Below are 22,500 nucleotides of genomic sequence, written 5' to 3' on the forward strand. Positions count from 1 at the left end.
TGGTTGTGGCGAAGATAAAGGTGCCCGATGTAGAGATGGACGAAGGTTTCTCCCTGAAATCACTTCTCCAAGTTATCATCAGTCCGACTTCTGTCCTCTTCTTCGTAAGTTCAGTTTTCTTTGGGTTCATGACATAGCTTCAGAGGCTTAACGACGCTGTTGATTACCATGCATCGTCACTCCCTATTGTGCTATTCATTGTATATCATCCCACTCATTCTACTTATTAGGTATCGGTAAGATTTGTGTTACGTCCTGATTCTGAATCATCATAATCCTTTTATATTATAATGACTTATGGATTTCCCAATAAGTTTCTATGATTTTTCATTTAGCAACAATATTAGAAGAACAAAAGTAACAGCACTTCTAACCTGAATTATTATATATTTTTTTTAGATCAAGATATAACGAAATGGCAAAGCTGGTTAAAAAGAATACACGTACAGCGAAACGTAATTAGAAATTAAGGTTGCCAGTCAAGCAAGATCCAACCCAAAGGGTTTCTTTCATCTTTATAGAGCAAAAAATAAAGAAAGAATAGGACCAATTAAAAACGATGAAAATGTCATGATAGAATCGGAGGAAAAAATGAGTGAGGAGTTTAACAATTATTTTCTATCGGTGTTTACTAATGAGAGGTTAGATAAAGTACCTGACTGCGATCCGATTTTCAGAGGGGATGAAGAAAGTAGTCTATCTAATATCAGCATCAGTGAAGAAGTAGTCAAGTAGATTGAAAGACTTAAAGCTACAAAATCACCGAGTCCAGACGAAAATTTTCCGAGAATGCTTAAGGAGTGTAAATTTGAAATCTGCGACCAGTTTACTTGGAGACAGGCAAACGTTGTCCCTGTTTTTAAGAAGGGAGATAGATCGTCTATATGTAACTACAGGCCAATCAGTTTGACATCGGTTATAGGGAAAATGCTTGAATCAGTAATAGTAAATAGACTCAGAGAACACATCGAAAGACATATTTTAATTCGTGATTTACAGCATGGTTTCTCCAAGGGTAAGTCATGTGTGACTAATCTGCTATCCTTTTACACTAAAGTATATAAGACGTTAGATAGCAATGATAATTACGATGTTATTTACCTTGACTTTAGCAAAGCGTTCGAGAAGGTGCCACACCAGATACTACTAAGTAAAATAAAAGCCCATGGCATAGGAGGAAAAGTGTTAGAATGGATTAGAGCTTGGATTAGTAACAGAAAACAGCGGGTCACCATAAATGGAGTAAAATCTAGGTGGGGCAATTTTACTAGTGGGGTCCCCCAGGGCTCAGTTTTGGGTCCCTTGTTGTTCATTATGTACATAAACGACTTAGACAATGGGATAAATAGTGACGTCAGTAAGTTTGCGGACGACACTAAAATAGGACGCCTAATTAGGTCAGGAGACGACGTAGAGATTCTGCATGATGATCTTAATACATTGTTCACATGGTCGGTGAAATGGCAAATGAATTTCAATATCTCTAAGTGTAGCGTGTTGAACGTAGGGCTACACAACCCCGAAAATAGATACAGCTTAGATAACACGCTTTTAGAGAAAACTAAGTTCGAGAGAGACTTGGGAGCTCTAGTGAGTCCGGGCCTTAAAACCAGGAAATAGTGCATTAGCGCCAGGAATAAAGCTAACAGGGCATTAGGCTTCATTGCTAGGACGGTAACGAATAGAAGTGCAGAGGTAATTATTAATCTCTATCTAGCGATAGTTAGACCCATCCTTGACTATGCGGTACAGTTTTGGTCTCCGTCCTACGGAATGGACATCAATTCACTAGAATCAGTACAGAGAAGAATGACCAAAATGATACATTGACTCAGAAATTTGCCTTACGAAGAGAGGCTTAGGCACCTTAACTTACACTCTCTGGAAAGACGCAGAGTGCGGGGTGATCTAATAGAGGTGTTCAAGTGAATCAAAGGCTTTAACAGGGGTGATGCAAACAAGGTCATCATATTAAAAAAACAGGGCAGGACTCGCAGTAATGGTTATAAACTGGACAAATTTAGATTTAAGAAGGAAATAGGCAAGAATTGGTTCGCTAATAAGGTGGTCGACGAATGGAATAAACTTAGTAACCATGTAGTAAGCGCTGAAACTATCAGTTGCTTTGAGAAACGATTAGACAACTTGTATGCCTTATGGTCTCTTGCAGTCTCCTTTATTCTTATGTTCTTATGTTAGTAGTTCTAAATTTATTTTTTCAAGGGTTGTATACATATCCTACAAATATGTGTATCATTAAAAGTGATGGCTAGTTGTGCATTAATTATTTTCTTAAAGGTATTTTCCATATACCTTATTATGGATTTGTGTTCCTTAGAAAGGAAATTTATGACTTGGCTGTATGTAGTCATATTAGCTAGATCGCGATTTCGAGTTCAAGACCCTTCTTGAGTAGCTATAGGGATGTTATTTCTTATCAGAATTAATTCGATGAGTCTAGTTAAATTTCTAAGTTTTATACTAGAGTTTTCTTTACTTGCTAATCTCTTGGGGGAGGTCACCTGGTGTTTCGGGCAGTGACGAAATGTCACGTGCGCTGGGCAACCTCCGGGTTAGTGTTGTGGCAGGATGTGTCATGCTTATGGTTATAGCGTTTTGTCTCGTAATTGGACGAGTGGCGTTTTCTCTCGTATTGGCGTTTGTGGTGTTATGTCTCATGTTTGTATTTGTAACGGTTTATCTCATGCTTGGAAGGGCTCAAAGGTCTTCTGCTTGTACATTTAGGTTTGGGCTTAACTCTTGAATATCAAAACAGATTCAAAACATCTACGTTTCATTGTATGGTTTGAATCTGCGTTTATATCCCTCATTGATAATATAAATCAGAACAGTGGATTTTTTTTTTTTTTTGCAATAAATAAACCATTGGCAATTTTAATAACCAAGTAACAAGCAATTTATGCAAATTGCGTGTACACCATTTTATGTTTGTTCCCCCCGCAAGCTCGGGCTATATAAGGAGTAAACTGTTTCTCAACTGTGTTATTTCTGAAGAAGCCCTGCTGGGCGAAACGTCAAATATATTGGATCCCATACTCTGCGTTTACCCTCTCTCCTACAGTGCTGTTGCAGTCGTTGCTGCTTTTACTCGTTTGTCACGTGTTGACGCCACGTATGGATGCGTCCTTAATGTTTCTAAATACCTTTTCGTAATAATACTACTAACCTTGATGGTTTCTTAAATACCTTTTCGTAATAATACCACTAACCTTGATGGTTTCTTAAATACCTTTTCGTAATAATACCATTAACCTTGATGGTTTCTTAAATACATTTTCGTAATAATACCACTAACCTTGATGGTTTCTTAAATATCTTTTCGTAATAATACCACTAACCTTGATGGTTTCTTAAATACCTTTTCGTAATAATACCTTGATGGTTTCTGTTGAAGGACCCGATGATATATATTTAAATTGTCAAAACGGACCTATCTGTAAGGGCACGTGTCTCAACAGGGTTTATACCTACAATTCTGAGGATGTTTGACTTTCTCTGTCCTTTGTTTACTTTAACTCCCAACAAATCGTGATCAGAGAAATCAAACACTACAGACTCAAGAGTGAGCTTATTTGAATATAGTTTCTCTCCATCACTTGGTAGTAATGTGCAGTTTGTGTGTGTGTGTGTGTGTGTGTGTGTGTGTGTGTGTGTGTGTGTGTGTGTGTGTGTGTGTGTGTGTGTGTGTGTGTGTGTGTGTGTGTGTGTGTGTGTGTGTGTGTGTGTGTGTGTGTGTGTGTGTGTGTGTGTGTGTGTGTGTGTGTGTGTGTGTGTGTGTGTGTGTGTGTGTGTGTGTGTGTGTGTGTGTGTGTGTGTGCGCGCACGCGTGTGTGTGGATGTATTCACATGCAAATATTCGCTTAGATACATGCCAATACCTTTTTTCTAATTGACGAATAAACAACGATGTAAGTAATATAGAAATATACTAAATCTCAATCTACACTAATGTATCTTTTCTTCAGATGACGGTGTTCGTGCTGAGTACATCGCATCACATCCTGTCCACCTTCCACCTCGTGCTTGTCGAAGAAGTTGCAGATGCCTGGAGACCAAACTTCCCCTTTCTGAAAACTCTCCAAGGACTTGTCATCGCAGTCCGATGCTTTCTGGGGGAAATACCTCTTTTCATAATATCAGGTGAGCTATTGTAATTAAATAGGATAGTGGTAGCAGTAGTGTTAGTTCATCTTCTATCACCTAGTTGCCCTGTTTTCTTAACTGTAGCTTAGTATAGTTAACACAAACAGACTCATTAGGATCAGTACGCCTAATGTTGTTTGTTCTTCCTTTATGTTCCTTTGTGATAAATCAATAACCTATCGAGGCTAGATCGCTGATAGAATTGTCGCTATATTCAAATTTAGGTGCAATGTAAGGTAAATATTATGAGAGCGCTAATAAAGAAAGAAGACACATTTGACAAAAATGAATAGCAAAAGGAATCAAATATCCATTGTATGGATGGCTGTGTTAGTGTTACTGTGTGTGTGTGTGTGTGTGTGTGTGTGTGTGTGTGTGTGTGTGTGTGTGTGTGTGTGTGTGTGTGTGTGTGTGTGTGTGTGTGTGTGTGTGTGTGTGTGTGTGCGTGCGTGCGTGCGAGCGCACGTGCGTGCGTGTGCGTGCTTTGGAAGTAATTATCACCCTTATCTATAAAGACTTGATCTACCCTCAAATAAGAAGTATGCATGCATTGTGCTGAATGCGGTCAATTCATTATCTCTTTTATCAATGCTAGGACGATCAAGCACAAACACGTGTTTGTGATAAGGAGCCTGATCAAACTAAACTTGCATAATCCGCCTAATCTTTGTCTTCCCTTTCCATACATCCTGTTCCATTGACATGCAAGCGTAGGCTGACCTAATCTTAAAAGCCCAATTTTCACAAATCTTTACTCTGTACAATACACTGCATATGGCACCTCAGCTTACTAAATCTCACATTTCTTGCAGACCTCTGTATTAGTCTTAGGATTTCTTTCCACTGAGGAGAATATCAAAATAATCGAAATCCCAAACTAGTCTCTTGTTGATGAATCTGGGAAATGCCTGGATGTTTCCTTTCTCTGTCCACGCTTTCAATATTCGCCATCTGTCTTTTAATTTCTTCTATACGGAACACCATCTTTTGCTCTTCTCGCCGTTTCCTTTCCTTGACTGATACCAAGACAACTTAGCACACCAGCCTTATTGTTTGCTATTACTACTTGCTGTTGCAAAGCTGGCTTTTGAGCGTATCTCAGTGACGACGTTATATTTTCTGTTCTCAAACTTGAATTCCTATTTCTTTTTTCTTTTTTATTGTGTGGCTAAAACATAGATTCCATTCTTCCACTGAATACTTACGTGATATTCCAGACTTTTTAGATTGTGTCTAACCTTTCACTGAACCACATTCTGTCTTACTCTCCTGTCAGGGAAATCTATCCATCAAGAGTCTTTAATGTTCTCAATGTTCTCATTTTAGTATCACTGTTCTTACCTCCCCTGTATAAATACAAGATTTGGTTTTACCTCACAAACTGCTTTGTTCAGTGCCAAGAAAATGGTGCTTTATGAAAACTCCTCTCTTTCTGCGGTTGGGACAATGGCTCCAAGTGAATATGCTTCCAAACCTCTGCCAAGAAAACCTGTGCTTTACGAAAACGCCTCTCTTTCTGTGGTTGGGACAATGGCTCCAAGTGGATATGCTTTCTAACCTCTGCACCCCGGCCAAGATCCGAAAACGACCACTTAACCTAAGTGTTTACTACAGCTCCGCAGCAACCCTTTTATCTTCTATATCAAAAGCTTATCTGTGTACCGATGCAATCGATGATAACAAAGGTGGCAACACTTTATCTCCAGTCATGCTACTCTTCGTTTGGTCACGTGTGAACTCATAATTGTGGTCTGCTCTGAGAAAACCTCTCCCAGAAGTCGGCCAAAACCTGCAAAGTATTTCTGGAACTTGATATACACACACACACACACACACACACACACACACACATATATATATATATATATATATATATATATATATATATATATATATATGTATATATATATATATTTGTATATATATATATATATATATATATATATATATATATATATATAAATGTGTGTGTGTGTGTGTGTGTGTGTGTGTGTGTGTGTGTGTGTGTGTGTGTGTGTGTGTGTGTGTGCGTGCGTGCGTGCGTGTGCTTGTGTGTGTGTGTGTGTGTGTGTGTGTGTGTGTGTGTGTGTGTGTGTGTGTGTGTGTGTGTGTGTGTGTGTGTGTGTGTGTGTGTGTGTGTGTGTGTGTGTGTGTGCGTGTGTGTGTTGTTTTCATAGACTGTGTTAGTCGTAACCTTTCTTTCATGATGGTAAATTTGATAGATCTCATCACTATTTTTCCTTTTCTTTAAAAGAACCTACTGGTCCATGGTCTTCTTGATAGGGATGAGGATCTACACTATTTATATATTACCGAGCATAACAGCATCAGATCTTACGGATATAGAAGGTCGAAACTATCAACCTCATCAAGTCTTTTGGTTTGAATACTAATTTTGTCTAAGATCTTATCCTTCGTACCCACTATAACATATCGGCAGCCTCATAAAGAAGTGCCGGAATCATCTGTCCAACTTTTCTATTTTATAAATGACCTAATGTTCCTCCTAACGTAGTTTTAACCTACTCAAACACTTAATAAAACATTGGGAATTGTACCACAAGGAGCAATGAAAATTTGATTTAGACAAAAAAAAAAAAAAAAAAAAAAAAAAAAAAAACAGAAATTGACGAAAAATGGCGTAGGCAATATCTTTACGAGAGTGACGATATGCATCTTATTCCCTCACCCTGCGCTATTTCTTGCTACTAGAGTCCCTTTCATATATGGATGTGTATGTTTATGGGCATACCATAATTCATGTAGATATGTTCCCAGCCTCATGAGTGTTCATTCCCTCTATGCGCAATCTTCTCTACCCGTATGGGGTACTGACTGCATGAACTTAATATATTCAACAACATAGGCATTTCATTGATACCCCCTACGGAGCACAATCACGCAGCATTGTTACTGGAAACCAATCTCTTTTGGGAAACAAAACGGTTATTACTTATTACTTCTACTATCCTTCCTTTCTGCCTCCCTTGAATCTCACTACTTTCTTTACCAACTGTAAGATTCAACCTCTTCGGTGAAATGATATTACCAAGAGATTTTTTTTTTTTTTTTTTGTATATATATATATATATATATATATATATATATATATACATATATCAAATCAGCCGTTCTGAGTCCATTGTTGAACAATGGCCTCCTTCATAGCATTCCATGATTCACACGACCGTGCCAACCTCTGCCACGTCACTCCTGCAAACTTCTCAATCTCGTCTCTCCACCTTCTATCTGGTCTCCCTCTTCCACGCTTCCTATCTCGCGGCGTCCACTCAGTAACACACTTGCTCCATCGTTCATCAGTCGTTCGCGCCAACTTACCTGCCCAATTCCACTTCCTCTCTTTTACTGCCTCCCCAATACCTTTCACTCTAGTTTGCTCTCTCCCCCAACTTGCTCTCTTTCGGTCTCTCAGCGTTATTCCCATCAATGATCTCTCCATTCTCCTGTGTGCGTCCTTAGCTTTGTTTCTTTCGCCTTCGTCAGTTTCCAAGTTTCACACTCGTAGATTACTACTGGCAGAATGCATTGATTGTAAACTTTATGTTTCAAACATAAAGGTAGGGAGCCTCTCGGCATTTTATTATACTTACCAAACACTTTCCAACCGATTGTAATATGTCTTTTTATTTCATTATCATGATCTTTTGTCACTTTCACCATCTGGCCTAAATAATTATGCTCTTCAACTTCTTCAAGACTCTCACCATCGATTATAATCTCTTTACTTTGAACTTTCGTGTTGAACATTACTTTGGTTTTGCTCTTATTCATTTTTAAACCTACTTTGAGATTTTCCTTGTTTATATCACTCAGCATATCTTGCAAGTTTTCTGATCTTTCTGAAATAAGAATAATGTCATCCGCAAATGTTAGGTGGTTCAAATATTCGCCATTAATCTTCAAACCTTTTTCATCCCAACTCAACCTTTTGAAAATCTCTTCCAAGCAAGCTGTAAATAATTTGGGTGAAATTGTATTGCCTTGCCGTATTCCTTTCTCGCTTTTGGTTTTTTCTCTATTTTTATGTAGGCGAATTATAGTGGTACCTTTCGCATAAATCTTTTCTAAAACTCTTACGATCTGTTCGTTTGTACCCTGATTGCGTAGCGAGTTTAGTATTGCTATTTGTTCTACCGAGTCAAAGGCCTTCTCGTAATCTACAAAAGCTAAACACAGAGGTATATTGTATTCTGTCTCTTTTCTAAAACTCTTACGATCTGTTCGTTTGTACCCTGATTGCGTAGCGAGTTTAATATTGCTATTTGTTCTACCGAGTCAAAGGCCTTCTCGTAATCTACAAAAGCTAAACAGAGGTATATTGTATTCTGTCTCTTTTCTAAAACTCTTACGATCTGTTCGTTTGTACCCTGATTGCGTAGCGAGTTTAGTATTGCTATTTGTTCTACCGAGTCAAAGGCCTTCTCGTAATCTACAAAAGCTAAACACAGAGGTATATTGTATTCTGTCGTTTTCTCGGTTCGTTGGTTCATCTCCTGCAAATGATCTAGAGTCGAGTATCCGCTCCGAAAGCCTGCCTGTTCTCTCGGTTTATTTCCATCTAAAACTAAAATGCTAGAGTGGGAAATGGTCCAATCGATGGAGTGGTTGGGAAGTGTGGAGTTCCAGGAAAGAATCGTAGTGGAGAGTTGATGGTGGAAATGTGTCTAGGAAGAGAGCTGATGATAGCAAATACAGTGTTTCGGAAGAAAGTCAAGCATAAGTACACATGGGAGAGGGTGGTGGAGGGAAGGGTGGTAGATAGAGCGCTAATGGATTATGTAGTGGTAAATAGGATTATGATAGGAAGAGTTAAGGATGTACATGTGCTAAGGGGAGAGGGTGGGGGAATATCAGATCATTTTTTGGTGGAAGGTAAGTTGAGAGTGGAGGATAGATGGAGAAGGAGGAAAGGGACAAAAGGTAGGGAGGTTCTTAGAGTGAACTCCTTGAATGAAAAGGAAAAGGAGAAGGAGTACGAAAAGAAGCTGAAGGAGGAGTGGGAGGGAGTTAAGGATAGAGCAGAGATGGGTGTGGAGGAGGAATGGGGATGGTTCAAGGAGGGAGTCTTAAAGTGTGCAAGGATGGTGTGTGGAACAAGAAGGACAGGAGGAAATAGAAGAAAGGGTAGTGAATGGTGGGATGAGGAAACAAAGAAGGTTGTAGAAGAGAAGAAGCGAGCATTCACAGATTGGTTACAAAAGAGGACAGGGGAGTCGTATGAGACGTACAAAGAAAAGAAAAGAGAAGTAAAGCAAAAGGTAAAGGAGGCAAAGAGGAGAGCAGATGTGAAATGGGGTAGGAGTATGACAGAAAATTTTGAAAGTAATAAAAAGATGTTTTGGAAAGAAATTAAGAGAGGAAGAGGAGGTGAATCAAGTAGGGAAGAAAAGGTAAAAGGTACAGATGGAGAGTTGATAATGGAAGAGATGGCAGTGAGGGGAAGATGGGCAGAATATTTTAGGGAGTTGCTGAATGTGAAGGAGGATAGGGAGGGAAAGATAGCTGCAGTGGGAAATACGAAGAAAATGAGAGTGATGAGTGAGGAGAATGGAGGAGAAATAAGGAAGGATGAGGTGAAGGCAGTTGTAAAGATGATGAAAGCAGGTAAGGCACCTGGTCTGGATGGATGTCATGCAGAATGTCTGAAAAAGGGAGGTTCAGTGATGGTGGACTGGTTGGTGAGATTATTTAATGTTTGCTGGAGAGAGGGTAGAGTACCGGAGGACTGGAGTAGTGCCTGTATAGTTCCTCTTTACAAGGGAAAAGGGGACAAGTGTGAATGTAGTAATTTCAGAGGGATTAGCCTGTTGAGTGTAGTAGGGAAGGCTTATGGGAGAATCTTAATTGAGAGGATTAGGAGAGGAACAGAAGGAGTAATTGGTGAGGAACAGTGTGGATTTAGGACGGGTAGAGGTTGTGTAGATCAGATCTTTGTGGTAAGACAGATATGTGAGAAAGCTATAGGAAAGGGGAAGGATGTTTTTTGGGCTTTTATGGATCTGGAAAAGGCTTATGATAGGGTAGACAGAAAGGCACTGTGGGAGGTTATGCAGATTTATGGGATAGGAGGAAAGCTTTTGGGAGCTGTCAAGAGTTTTTATGTGAGTAGTAGAGCATGTGTTAGGATTGGAAATGGAGAGAGTGAGTGGTTTGAAGTAAAGGTGGGACTTCGTCAAGGATGTGTTATGTCGCCCTGGCTGTTCAACTTATACATGGATGGGGTGGTGCGAGAGGTGAATGCTAGGGTAGTGAGTCAGGGATTGGAGATGGTTAAAGAAAATGGAGAAAAGTGGGAGGTGAGCCAGCTGTTGTTTGCAGACGACACTGCGCTTGTGGCAGGGTCAGAGGAGGGATTGAGGAAGCTGGTGGCAGAGTTTGGGAGAGTATGTGATAGAAGAAAGCTAAAGATAAATGTGGGTAAAAGTAAGGTGATGAGATGTACAAGGGGTGAAAGTGGCAGTAGACTGGAAGTGAACATTAAGGGAGAGCGACTGGAGGAAGTGGATAGTTTTAGATACTTGGGTGCAAGTGTAGCAGGAAAAGGTGGAGTGAAGGTGGAGGTAGAATGTAGATTGAGAGAAGCGAGTAAATGCCTTGGTGGTTTAAAGAGTGTAATGAGAAATAGACATTTGGGAATGGATGCGAAGAGGAGACTGTATGAAGGAGTGATTGTGCCAACAGCATTGTATGGGGCAGAAACGTGGAACATAAGAGAAGAAGAGAGAAGGAGTTTGAATGTGTTTGAGATGAGGTGTCTGAGAAGTATGGTGGGGGTTACTAGGCTGGATAGAGTGAGAAATGAGGAGGTGAGGAGGAGAACAGGGGTGAAAAAGGATTTGGGAGATAGGGTTGATGAAAGAATATTAGGATGGTTTGGACACATGGAAAGAATGAGTGAAGAAAGACTAGTAAAAGAGGTATGGAAGGCAGATGTGGAGGGAGTGAACATGAGGGGACGTCCTAGGATGAGGTGGATGGATGGGGTGAAGGGGGCTTTGGGGAAGAGGGGAATGTCTGTTGAGGAAGGAAGGGAGAGGACGGAAGACAGAGGTGAGTGGAGAATGGTTGTATATGGATGATGTTGTGACTGCATGAGGAGGAATGGGCGGGGGGGGTGGGGGTGGGGTAGTATGTGTGAGTAAATTTTGACGCAGCCCGAAGGGATTTCTCCCCGTCCTCTCCTTATATGCAAAGGGGGACGGAGAGGGGGGGTCGCCGATTAAATGAAGCGGCCTTGCTGTGGATGTACTGTGTCTTGCGACACTGCTTCTGACCCAGGGCGGTGGGCAGGGTGCAGGGATGACCCGTCATCCAGGAGGTGCTCAGATGAGAGGAAGGGTGGGAGGGGTGTGGAGTGTATTTAGGGATGAAATGGGTGGGAGTGTTTTTATGCCTTTCCCTTTTTGGCTACCTCCCTTGGAAGGGGGAAAAAGCCTTGGTATATGTATGTATGTATGTAAAACTTGACTTAGTCTATTTGTAAGGACCTTGGAGAATACTTTATATACATTTGATAGCAAGCTAATCGGTCGAAAGATTACTAAGGTCCTTCTGGTCTCCTTTTTTACGAAGCAAAATCACTGTAGCATTGCACCACGATTCAGGACGCTTTCCTGACGTAAGCACTTCCTAGTTTTATATTCTTTAGAGCAAATTTTACTTCTTCCTTTATAATCTCTGGTATACTACTAACGTCTACACATGAATTTACTGACTCAACTATCTTCGATGAGTAAAGCTCTTGGTAAAACTCTTCTATTCTTTATGCCACTCCGTCTCTGCAGTTAATGATTTCTCCATTTTTATCTTTCAAATATATCATTTGCTGTCTTCCTAAAGTATGTCTTTCTCGTTCTGTCAACAGTCTATTTTAATAACTTCTGACTCCCATATTTTTCCTTTCTTTTTTATCATTCTGTTTACTAGGCGAATTCATTCGCTCGAAAGAAACCCATTGCACTGTGAACAATGACAAATGTATGTCTATGAATTATCCCACTACAATTGATGACTTACCATCTTCATACTTAATATTGTATAAAGATTTTATTCAGCCAAGGGAAAGCTGCAGAATGAAATAGCTTATCCAACACTACAACATATTTCTTATTTTAGTGATCAGTGACTCAGAAAATTCCTCAGTCACTCCTCTGTCTCCGTTTTCTTCGTTCTCACCGTTCTCTTTATTTCCTTATATTTCTCTCCAAGGTCACGTCAAGATTCGACAGTTGTTGAAAACAATTTTGCATGTACTTGCTATGCCCGTCACGATCGTAGGTACATATCAGACCACGATACTTTATCTATTTATTTCATCTTTCCAATCAAACTGGTGATCTGTGACAAGGTCTGGATAAACACAAAACCATGATGAAAGTCATCACTACATCCACTTCAGTATTTCTCATACGGCTCCTCATCCATCCATCACTTTCTGTACTTAAGTGTTTCGTCCTTCCTTCAATCTCCTCTTTGCCCCATGCATCCTGGTTCCTTACACTTCAGGGTAATATGAGATCTATTCTTTCCAGTTCATTGACTCGCAATCTGCTATTAGTGAGCAATGGTCTTGTATGTACGTGCTTTGCATTTACCTAAATGTAGCATAGAGGGTTGAAGCTATGTTCGTGTGACACCCTCACTATATTCCTGTTTATCAAATTTTGCTTTAAAATCATCCATAGCGTCGATTTGGATTATCTCTTCAAGTATGTTCCACGAATTGATACATCAACGTGAAAAGTTATGCTTCCTAACATCTTATCAGCAATCTGTTTCCTTTATTCATGTATTTGTTGATTGATTTGTTTATTTATTTATTCATTTATTTCAGTATCTATTTATTCATTTATTAAATCATTGTGTTAATTTACTAATTTATTTATTTATTTGTTTGTTTATTCAATTATTTGTATATTTGTCTATTTATCTATATTTCTATCTATTTTTATCTACTTATTTCTGTGTTTATTTGTTAAATTATATGTATATTTGTTTATTGATATTTGATTTATTTTTCTGTCTATTTATTCATCCAATTATTAATTTACTTATATTTTCATTTATTTGCTTCTTTAATTATTTATTATATATCTATCATGTCTTTGGTTTGATTAAACTGCAAATTATATTTTTTCATTTCCATTGTAATTCTTATATTAATCACCATTATCACTGTATTCATCTATGTGCTCTTTTTTCTAGTCTTCATTTTTTCTTTTTGTTTTCCCCTCCTCCATATGATGTATTTTTCTTCTTCCACTTGAATACTCATGTATACATTGGGATTGGTATCACCAAACCACATTATTTATTATTATTATTATTATTATTTTTTTTTTTTATATAATCATCTATCTTTAATTTTGCTAGGTACAATCTGTGTAAAATAATTTAAAACACTTTGAATTTTATTTATTTATTTACTTATGTATTTTATTTTTATTTATTTATTTTACCTCTAGATTTTTTTTTTCAGTCATCATTTCCTCGTCCTCTAATCTACCACTCTCCAGTATAATTCTGTCTTCTCATATTTGGTCTCCTTTTCGTTTATATATATATATATATATATATATATATATATATATATATATTGGTAGGAATCCATGTTGTATACATGATTTTAAGAAGTCTACAGCGACAATGGCGTTGCTGAGCTTATATTGAAGCTTTAATTTGTCTCGTGCAACAAGTTTCTGTGCTGGTTCCAAATAGCTGAGAAGGTGTCCAAAAGACATTTGGTGCGGTTTTCTCTTTGTTTATTTTCTCCAATACGTATTTCGACCTTACTCGGTCATCCTCAGGGAGGGAGTTACAATGTTTTGGTGATTACAAGGGTTTATATACAGGCCGTACATTGGCCGAACACTGGGAGAGGTCATTGTCTATAGCCGTGATCCGTAGCGTTGCGTACGTGGAAGTAGCAACTTTCTTGTGGATTGTGGAAATGGGTGTAATTGTTTGTGTTATGTGCGTCTATTGCTTGGGAGTGTGGTTGTGGGCATGAGTTGTATGTTAATGGAAGGTTTTTCGATGTAAATGTTCACTGCTTCGGCCATCTTAAGGCGAAGGGGGTCGTGAGCTTTGTAAATTATTTTAGTGTTTTCGTTTAGTGTTTGTCTGGTGATGGTGGTTTTGTGTTCTTTTGTCATGTGTGTTTTGATGGCGCCATTCTGGAGGTGGTATGTGAGTCTTTTGGAAAGGGTCATGGAAGTCATGCCAATGTATGAGGAGGTGCGGTGCTGACAATCACCGACAGGGCAATCGAACTTATACACGACGTTGACTTCTTGTAGGGGAGGGTTGGGGGGCTGGCTGTTGTTCTTCATTACCAGGGTGTGTGTTCTAGAGGTTTTGTAGTATATGATTAGCCGTATCTTAGTGTCTGGGTTGATGGGTCGAATGTTACGTGTGATAATATTTCGAAGTGTTCTTTCGTTTTCTTTGTATCCGGTGTTCATATGTCCTTTGTAGTACAGATCTAGTGTTGGTATATTGGTGTTTGTAGGTGTTGGTTGGGCGATAAAGGAGTTCATCTTGTTTTTGATGATGGATTCGATGGAGTGCTGTGGATAGCCGTTGTTGACGAGTAGTGTTGTTATACGTTGTAGTTCGTTATTCGTAGTTTTCCATGTACTGCTGTGGGAGAAGGCTCTGTTCACTAGTGATCGGATGACACTTTGTTTGTAGCGTTCTGGGCATTCGCTACTGCCGTTAAGACAGAAACCGAGGTTAGTGTCTTTGACGTAGACTTCAGTTGTGAATCGATCTACAGCTGTGCCTACTAGTATATCTAAGAAGGGGAGAGTGCCATCGTTGCGTTGGTGTTCATAGGTGTAATTGAGGGTTGAATGTTTCTTGAACATGTGTGAGAGTTGAGTTATTGATTGGGGATCTTTTGCGCTAATAAAGATGTCGTCGACATACCGGACGTAGATGGAGGGCTTCATGTCAGGAAGGTCGTTGAAGATTTTCTCTTCGATGGAAGTTGGCGAAGAGTGGCCCAAGGGGGGATCCCATTGCCACGCCGTCAACCTGTACGCGCATCTTCCCATCTGGACCGTAGAAGGGGGCTTCCATCGTGCATATTTCAAGGAATTCTCGGAGGATTGCTTCAGGGATGGCGAGGGGTGTTTAGTTGGGCTTGTGGTAAATACTCTGGCAGATGAGGTCGATAGTCTCTTTTACTGGCACATTTGTGAATAGATTCTCGACATCTAATGAGGCTATGACCCCTACTGGTTGGGAGGATTCAAGGATGGTGAGGAATTCCTGTGAAGATTTTAGGCTGTAGGAGGTTGGGATGTATGTCCTGAGTAGAAGTGTATATAGTCTTCTTTATTGGTGGGTTTCCGGTATACTGAAAATTTCACATTTTTATCTGTTCTATGGATAATTGTGTCTAAGAAAGGTAATTTTCCGTTATTTTCATTTTCTGCAGTAATTGTACCTAAAGATACAGACATTAATAACAAACTCAGGAGATTAAACAGTGTAAATGAAAATATACAATTTACTGCAGAAAATGAAAATAACGGAAAATTACCTTTCTTAGACACAATTATCCATAGAACAGATAAAAATGTGAAATTTTCAGTATACCGGAAACCCACCAATAAAGAAGACTATATACACTTCTACTCAGGACATAATGACAGAACTAAAACAGGTATTATAATAGGTTTCTTCCTCAGAGCATTTCGTATATGCAGTAAAGAATTTCTAGATCCTGAATTACAACATATTACTGAGACTTTCATCAAACTCAAATATCCAAAAGGTCTCTTATGTAGGTTGAAAAAGAAAGCCAAAGAAATAATTAACAAAAGTAAAGATGAAAATAAAAATAAGAATGATAACAAATGTAATAATGAAACCAGATATATCACGGTACCAAACTCTAATGTTAATTCATACCTAGACACTTTTCTTCTAAAAGCGGGTATCAAAATAGCTAGGACGTCAGGTAACAAAGTAGGACATTTGGTAACACGTAGCGACAATAATCCCACTAACGAAAACAGCGTTGTTTATAAAATCCCGTGTAAAAGCTGTCCCTCTTCATATTTTGGTGAATCTGGTCGCGGACTTAATAAAAGGATAAATGAACATAAAAATGACGTAAAAGCCCATAGGACATCTAACTCCATAGTAATACATGTGGATAAACATGGTCACCTTCCAGACTGGAACAACACAACCGTATTAAATAAAGGTTCATCCAAGAAACTAAGGAAGACAATTGAGGCAGCATATATCAACACTAATAACAACATTAACCATAGAGAAGGATTTATATGTTTAGCAAAAGCCACAAGCTTATTAATAATAAAAGAATACGCAGATAAAATAACAAGCTCTCCGAAGCGTCCCATAAGATGACCCGTCCGTGTATAAAATATCCGGTTACGTCTGATTTGTTAGCTTTGTGATCAAGACCCTGCGGGTCGAAACGTTAAGGCGTAAAATTTTCCCATTTCTCCTCGTCATCTTCTTTCACCTTCAATTTTATTTGTCATAATATAGTCAATATGTCGAAAGATGATAGAAGAGAGGAAATATGGAGAGAATACAACAGAAGACGACAAATGGAAAGTTATACACTACGCGGACAATTTCTCAAAGATTGCCTAGATGAGCAAGTTCTCCCAAAATCAGCACCGGAACAACTAAGAAACGCAAAACACCCGTTTGGAAATGTGGCCAGAGCTTACTTAGAAGAAGCAATAGAGAATCTACAAGACCAAGTAAGTACATTATGTAGTGAAACAAGTGAGATACCAATACCGCGATGGCTTTCGAATAGACTTCATAAACAAAGAGAAGAACACAGTAAGAAATTAGAGCGAAAATTAAAACAGTTATGTGAAAATAGTGATTGGAACAATGCGGGTAATCCAGAATTAGTAACGAACCTTTCAGACAGACAACTCTCAGATACAGAAATTCAAGCACTATCGTTAGGTTTAAAATTTGATGTCGGAATTCACAAAAAGAAATTTAGTGAATATCTAAACAAAAACTATATATGGAAAATGGATGATGTAGACAAAGGTTTTATTCAAGGTATTACCACATGCTATCAAGCCTTAGCAAACAAGAACAAATGTGTTATTCCAAAAAGATTTCTCAATGCTTTAATTTGCCTAAATAAAGACAAAAATATTATAATCACAAGTGCAGACAAAGGAGGAGGCATAATAGTAATGAACCAACAAGACTACAATAATAAAATGTTAGATTTACTCAGTGACAGTGAAACTTACGAGAAAAAACATAATGGTTACGCAAAAAACGAAGGCGAAAAATTCACAACAAAAGCGAGAAAAATATTAAAGAAATCAGAGCAAGGGAAAAAACTATTAAATTTACTTGAAGAAGCACCCATACCACCAAGAATGCACAGCCTGCCTAAGATCCACAAAACAGGAATTCCTATGCGCCCTATTACGTCAGGAATCGATAGTGCACCTCATAAGTTAGCCAAATGTTTAGCTAAACCTTTATCCAATACTTTAGGAACTATCAGTGATGCACATCTACGAAATTCGTCGGATCTAATTAACAGATTAAAAGTTTTAGATTTCAATAACAAGAAACTAGCCAGCTATGATGTCACCTCTTTGTATACTCGAGTATCAATAAAAGGCGCTATAAATGCTGTTGAACGAGTAGTAAATAATTTGAAAAATGAAGATCTACCCGTACCCAAAAAAGATTACCTCGAATTAATTTCTCTTTGTGTAGGATTTGGCGCTTTCACTTTTGATAATATTGAATACAGACAACATTCTGGCCTCGCCATGGGTAGTCCTCTTTCTGCAGTGTTAGCAAATTTATACATGGAAATACTCGAAACAGAAGAATACATGACTATAATAGGTAGGAATAGTAAATGGTTTAGGTATGTTGATGACATACTCGTAATTGTACCTAAAGATACAGACATTAATAACAAACTCAGGAGATTAAACAGTGTAAATGAAAATATACAATTTACTGCAGAAAATGAAAATAACGGAAAATTACCTTTCTTAGACACAATTATCCATAGAACAGATAAAAATGTGAAATTTTCAGTATACCGGAAACCCACCAATAAAGAAGACTATATACACTTCTACTCAGGACATAATGACAGAACTAAAACAGGTATTATAATAGGTTTCTTCCTCAGAGCATTTCGTATATGCAGTAAAGAATTTCTAGATCCTGAATTACAACATATTACTGAGACTTTCATCAAACTCAAATATCCAAAAGGTCTCTTATGTAGGTTGAAAAAGAAAGCCAAAGAAATAATTAACAAAAGTAAAGATGAAAATAAAAATAAGAATGATAACAAATGTAATAATGAAACCAGATATATCACGGTACCAAACTCTAATGTTAATTCATACCTAGACACTTTTCTTCTAAAAGCGGGTATCAAAATAGCTAGGACGTCAGGTAACAAAGTAGGACATTTGGTAACACGTAGCGACAATAATCCCACTAACGAAAACAGCGTTGTTTATAAAATCCCGTGTAAAAGCTGTCCCTCTTCATATTTTGGTGAATCTGGTCGCGGACTTAATAAAAGGATAAATGAACATAAAAATGACGTAAAAGCCCATAGGACATCTAACTCCATAGTAATACATGTGGATAAACATGGTCACCTTCCAGACTGGAACAACACAACCGTATTAAATAAAGGTTCATCCAAGAAACTAAGGAAGACAATTGAGGCAGCATATATCAACACTAATAACAACATTAACCATAGAGAAGGATTTATATGTTTAGCAAAAGCCACAAGCTTATTAATAATAAAAGAATACGCAGATAAAATAACAAGCTCTCCGAAGCGTCCCATAAGATGACCCGTCCATGTATAAAATATCCGGTTACGTCTGATTTGTTAGCTTTGTGATCAAGACCCTGCGGGTCGAAACGTTAAGGCGTAAAAATTTTCCCATTTCTCCTCGTCATCTTCTTTCACCTTCAATTTTATATATATATATATATATATATATATATATATATATATATGTTGAGACATTCTGACAGGTTGATGTAAGCGGAATAGGAAACACAGGAGTCTTAGTCTTGAGTTTATTCCTGACTAGTTTGGCAGGTATGCTTTTTCAAAGGAATAGGCTTACAAACGGGCTGTGGGCATTATATACATGGGGTGGACCTCACCACCTCCCCGAGTTACCATAGTTGGTGACGAGTGTGAACATCACATTATGGCTAACGTAACAATTGTAAAAGTTTCTTCATTGTTACGTTAGCCACAATGTGATGTTCACACTCGTCACCAACTATGGTAACTCGGGGAGGTGGTGAGGTCCACCCCATGTATATAATGCACACAGCCCGTTTGTAAACCTATTCCTTTGAAAAAGCATACCTGCCAAACTAGTCAGGAATAAACTCAAGACTAAGACTCCTGTGTTTCCTATTCCGCTAACACTATATATATATATATATATATATATATATATATATATATATATATTCATATATATCTACATATATATATATGTATATATATATATATATATTATATATATATATTCATATATATCTACATATATATACATATATACATATATACATATATATATATATTCATATATATCTACATATATATACATATATACACATATATATACATATGTGTATATATATATACAGTATATATATATATATGTATATATATATATACATATATACATATATATATATATATATTTTCTTTCTTTCTTTCTTTCTTGCAGGTGACATAATACTCAGGATAGGAGTGGAAGGATCCTTGGCCCTAGTCCTTGCTTGCCACGCCCTACGGTACGCCCTTTACTACACCATTACCAATCCTTGGTTCTTCCTTCCGGTCGAGCTCCTTCATGGAGTCAACTTTGGTCTCTTCAAGTCGGCAGCGTCCTACTATGCCAACAAAATAGCGCCTTCAAGCACCACAGGATCAATGTTGGCTGTACTGAAGGTCTTCAGTGTAGCCGGTAGGATTTTTCATTGATTGATTGATTGATTGATTATTGATTGATTGGTTGATTGATTGATTGATTGATTGATTGATTGATTGATCTATTTATTTATTTATTTGTTTATTTATTTATTTATTTATTTATTTATTTATTTATTTATTTATTTATTTATTTATTTGTTTACTTATATACATATATTTATCTATTTACTTATTTATTTATCTATTTATTTATTTATCATTTATTTGTTCAATTATTTATTTACCTATTTATTTATTTATTTATTTATTTATTTATTTATTAACTTATTAATCTACTTACTTATTTTTATCAACAATTGATCTATTTGTTTAGCTTTATAGTTAGATATGTATTGATTTGTTGATTTAGTTTTTTAGTTAGATATGTATTGATTTTCTTATTTGTATATTCATTCATATCATATAATTATAGTTTGTTTTTCTGTTTGTTTATTAAATCATTTATATAAACATTGATCTATTTATTTATTTACTTATCTACCTATTTCTATGCATCTATTTCTCCATCTATTCATTTACCTATTTATCTATTTATTCGTTTATCTATTCATTGTTGCTTGATTGATTTGTTTTTCTATTTCTTTGTAGATTTCTTTATTATTTATTGTATTTGTTTATTCATTTATTTCTTTATTCATTTATTTATCGGTTTATCTATTTATTTCTCCATTTTCTATTAATTTCTTCTTTTATTTATTTATTTATCTATTTGTTTATTTATACATCTATTATTTATCTACATATATATATATAATATATATATATATATATATATATATATATATATGTATATATATATATATATATAATACATATATATATATGTATATATATATATATATATATATATGTATACATATATATATATATATATATATATATATATATATATATATATATGTATATATCCATTTATCTATTTAACTATTTATCTATTTGCCTATTTATCCATTTTCTATTTATCTATCTATATGTTTATCTGTTTATCTGTTTATCTGTTTAGCTATTTAGCTATTTAGCTATTTGTCTATTTGTCTATTTGTCTATCCATTTGCTTGTTTACCCTATTGTTTATTTACATATCTACTCATTTGCGTGTTTTTTTATCTATTTAATTATCTTTTCATATACCCATGCATTCACATCCATTTACTTATTTATTTATAAACTTACCTACTTAATTGATGATAGTAACGTTTTTATTAAACCTACATGACTTTTATCACTAACGTTTTTATTAAACCTACATAACTTTTATTACTAACGTTTTTATTAAACCTACATAACTTTTATCACTAACGTTTTTATTAAACCTTCAAAACTTTTGTCACTAACGTTTTTATTAAATCTACATAACTTTTATTACTAACGTTTTTATTAAACCTTCATAACTTTTATTACTAACGTTTTTATTAAACCTACATAACTTTTATTACTAACGTTTTTATTAAACCTACATAACTTTTATTACTAACGTTTTTATTAAACCTACATAACTTTTATTACTGACGTTTTTATTAAACCTTCAAAACTTTTGTCACTAACACTGTATGTCTTCACAGGAAGACTTTTATTACTAACGTTTTTATTAAACCTTCATAACTTTTGTCACTAACGTTTTTATTAAACCTACATAACTTTTATTATTAACGTTTTTATTAAACCTTCAAAACTTTTATTACTAACGTTTTTATTAAACCTACATAACTTTTATTACTAACGTTTTTATTAAACCTTCATAACTTTTATTACTAACGTTTTTATTAAACCTACATAACTTTTATTACTAACGTTTTTATTAAACCTACATAACTTTTATTACTGACGTTTTTATTAAACCTTCAAAACTTTTGTCACTAACACTGTATGTCTTCACAGGAAGACTTTTATTACTAACGTTTTCATTAAACCTTCATAACTTTTGTCACTAACGTTTTTATTAAACCTACATAACTTTTATTACTAACGTTTTTATTAAACCTACATAACTTTTATCACTAACGTTTTTATTAAACCTTCAAAACTTTTGTCACTAACGTTTTTATTCAATCTTCAAAACTTTTATTACTAACGTTTTTATTAAACCTACATAACTTTTATTACTAACGTTTTTATTAAACCTTCATAACTTTTATTACTAACGTTTTTATTAAACCTACATAAATTTTATTACTAACGTTTTTATTAAACCTACATAACTTTTATTACTAACGTTTTTATTAAACATCCACAACTTTTGTCACTAACGTTTTTATTAAACCTACATAACTTTTATTACT

At 36.2% G+C, this 22,500-nt stretch overlaps 1 protein-coding gene across 2 annotated transcripts in view; it reads left to right on the top strand.

Annotated features, from left to right (window-relative positions):
* LOC143027016 (major facilitator superfamily domain-containing protein 6-like) overlaps positions 1–22,500 on the top strand; it is a 35,447-nt gene that overhangs the window by 12,533 nt on the left and 414 nt on the right. The window contains exons 3-5 of one of the 2 annotated variants that reach the window (XM_076187850.1): positions 1–104; positions 3,987–4,161; positions 19,956–20,195. The exon at positions 1–104 is cut by the window's left edge and continues 168 nt beyond it. In XM_076187850.1, the coding sequence (XP_076043965.1) occupies positions 1–104; positions 3,987–4,161; positions 19,956–20,195 (519 nt within the window). The remainder of the gene's footprint in view (positions 105–3,986; positions 4,162–19,955; positions 20,196–22,500) is intronic. The other variant, XM_076187851.1, reaches the window with a different exon arrangement.

The sequence above is a fragment of the Oratosquilla oratoria genome, chromosome 7 (genome assembly GCF_046742065.1).
Source record: "Oratosquilla oratoria isolate Oo_2021 chromosome 7, ASM4674206v1, whole genome shotgun sequence".
Lineage (NCBI taxonomy): Eukaryota > Metazoa > Arthropoda > Malacostraca > Stomatopoda > Squillidae > Oratosquilla > Oratosquilla oratoria.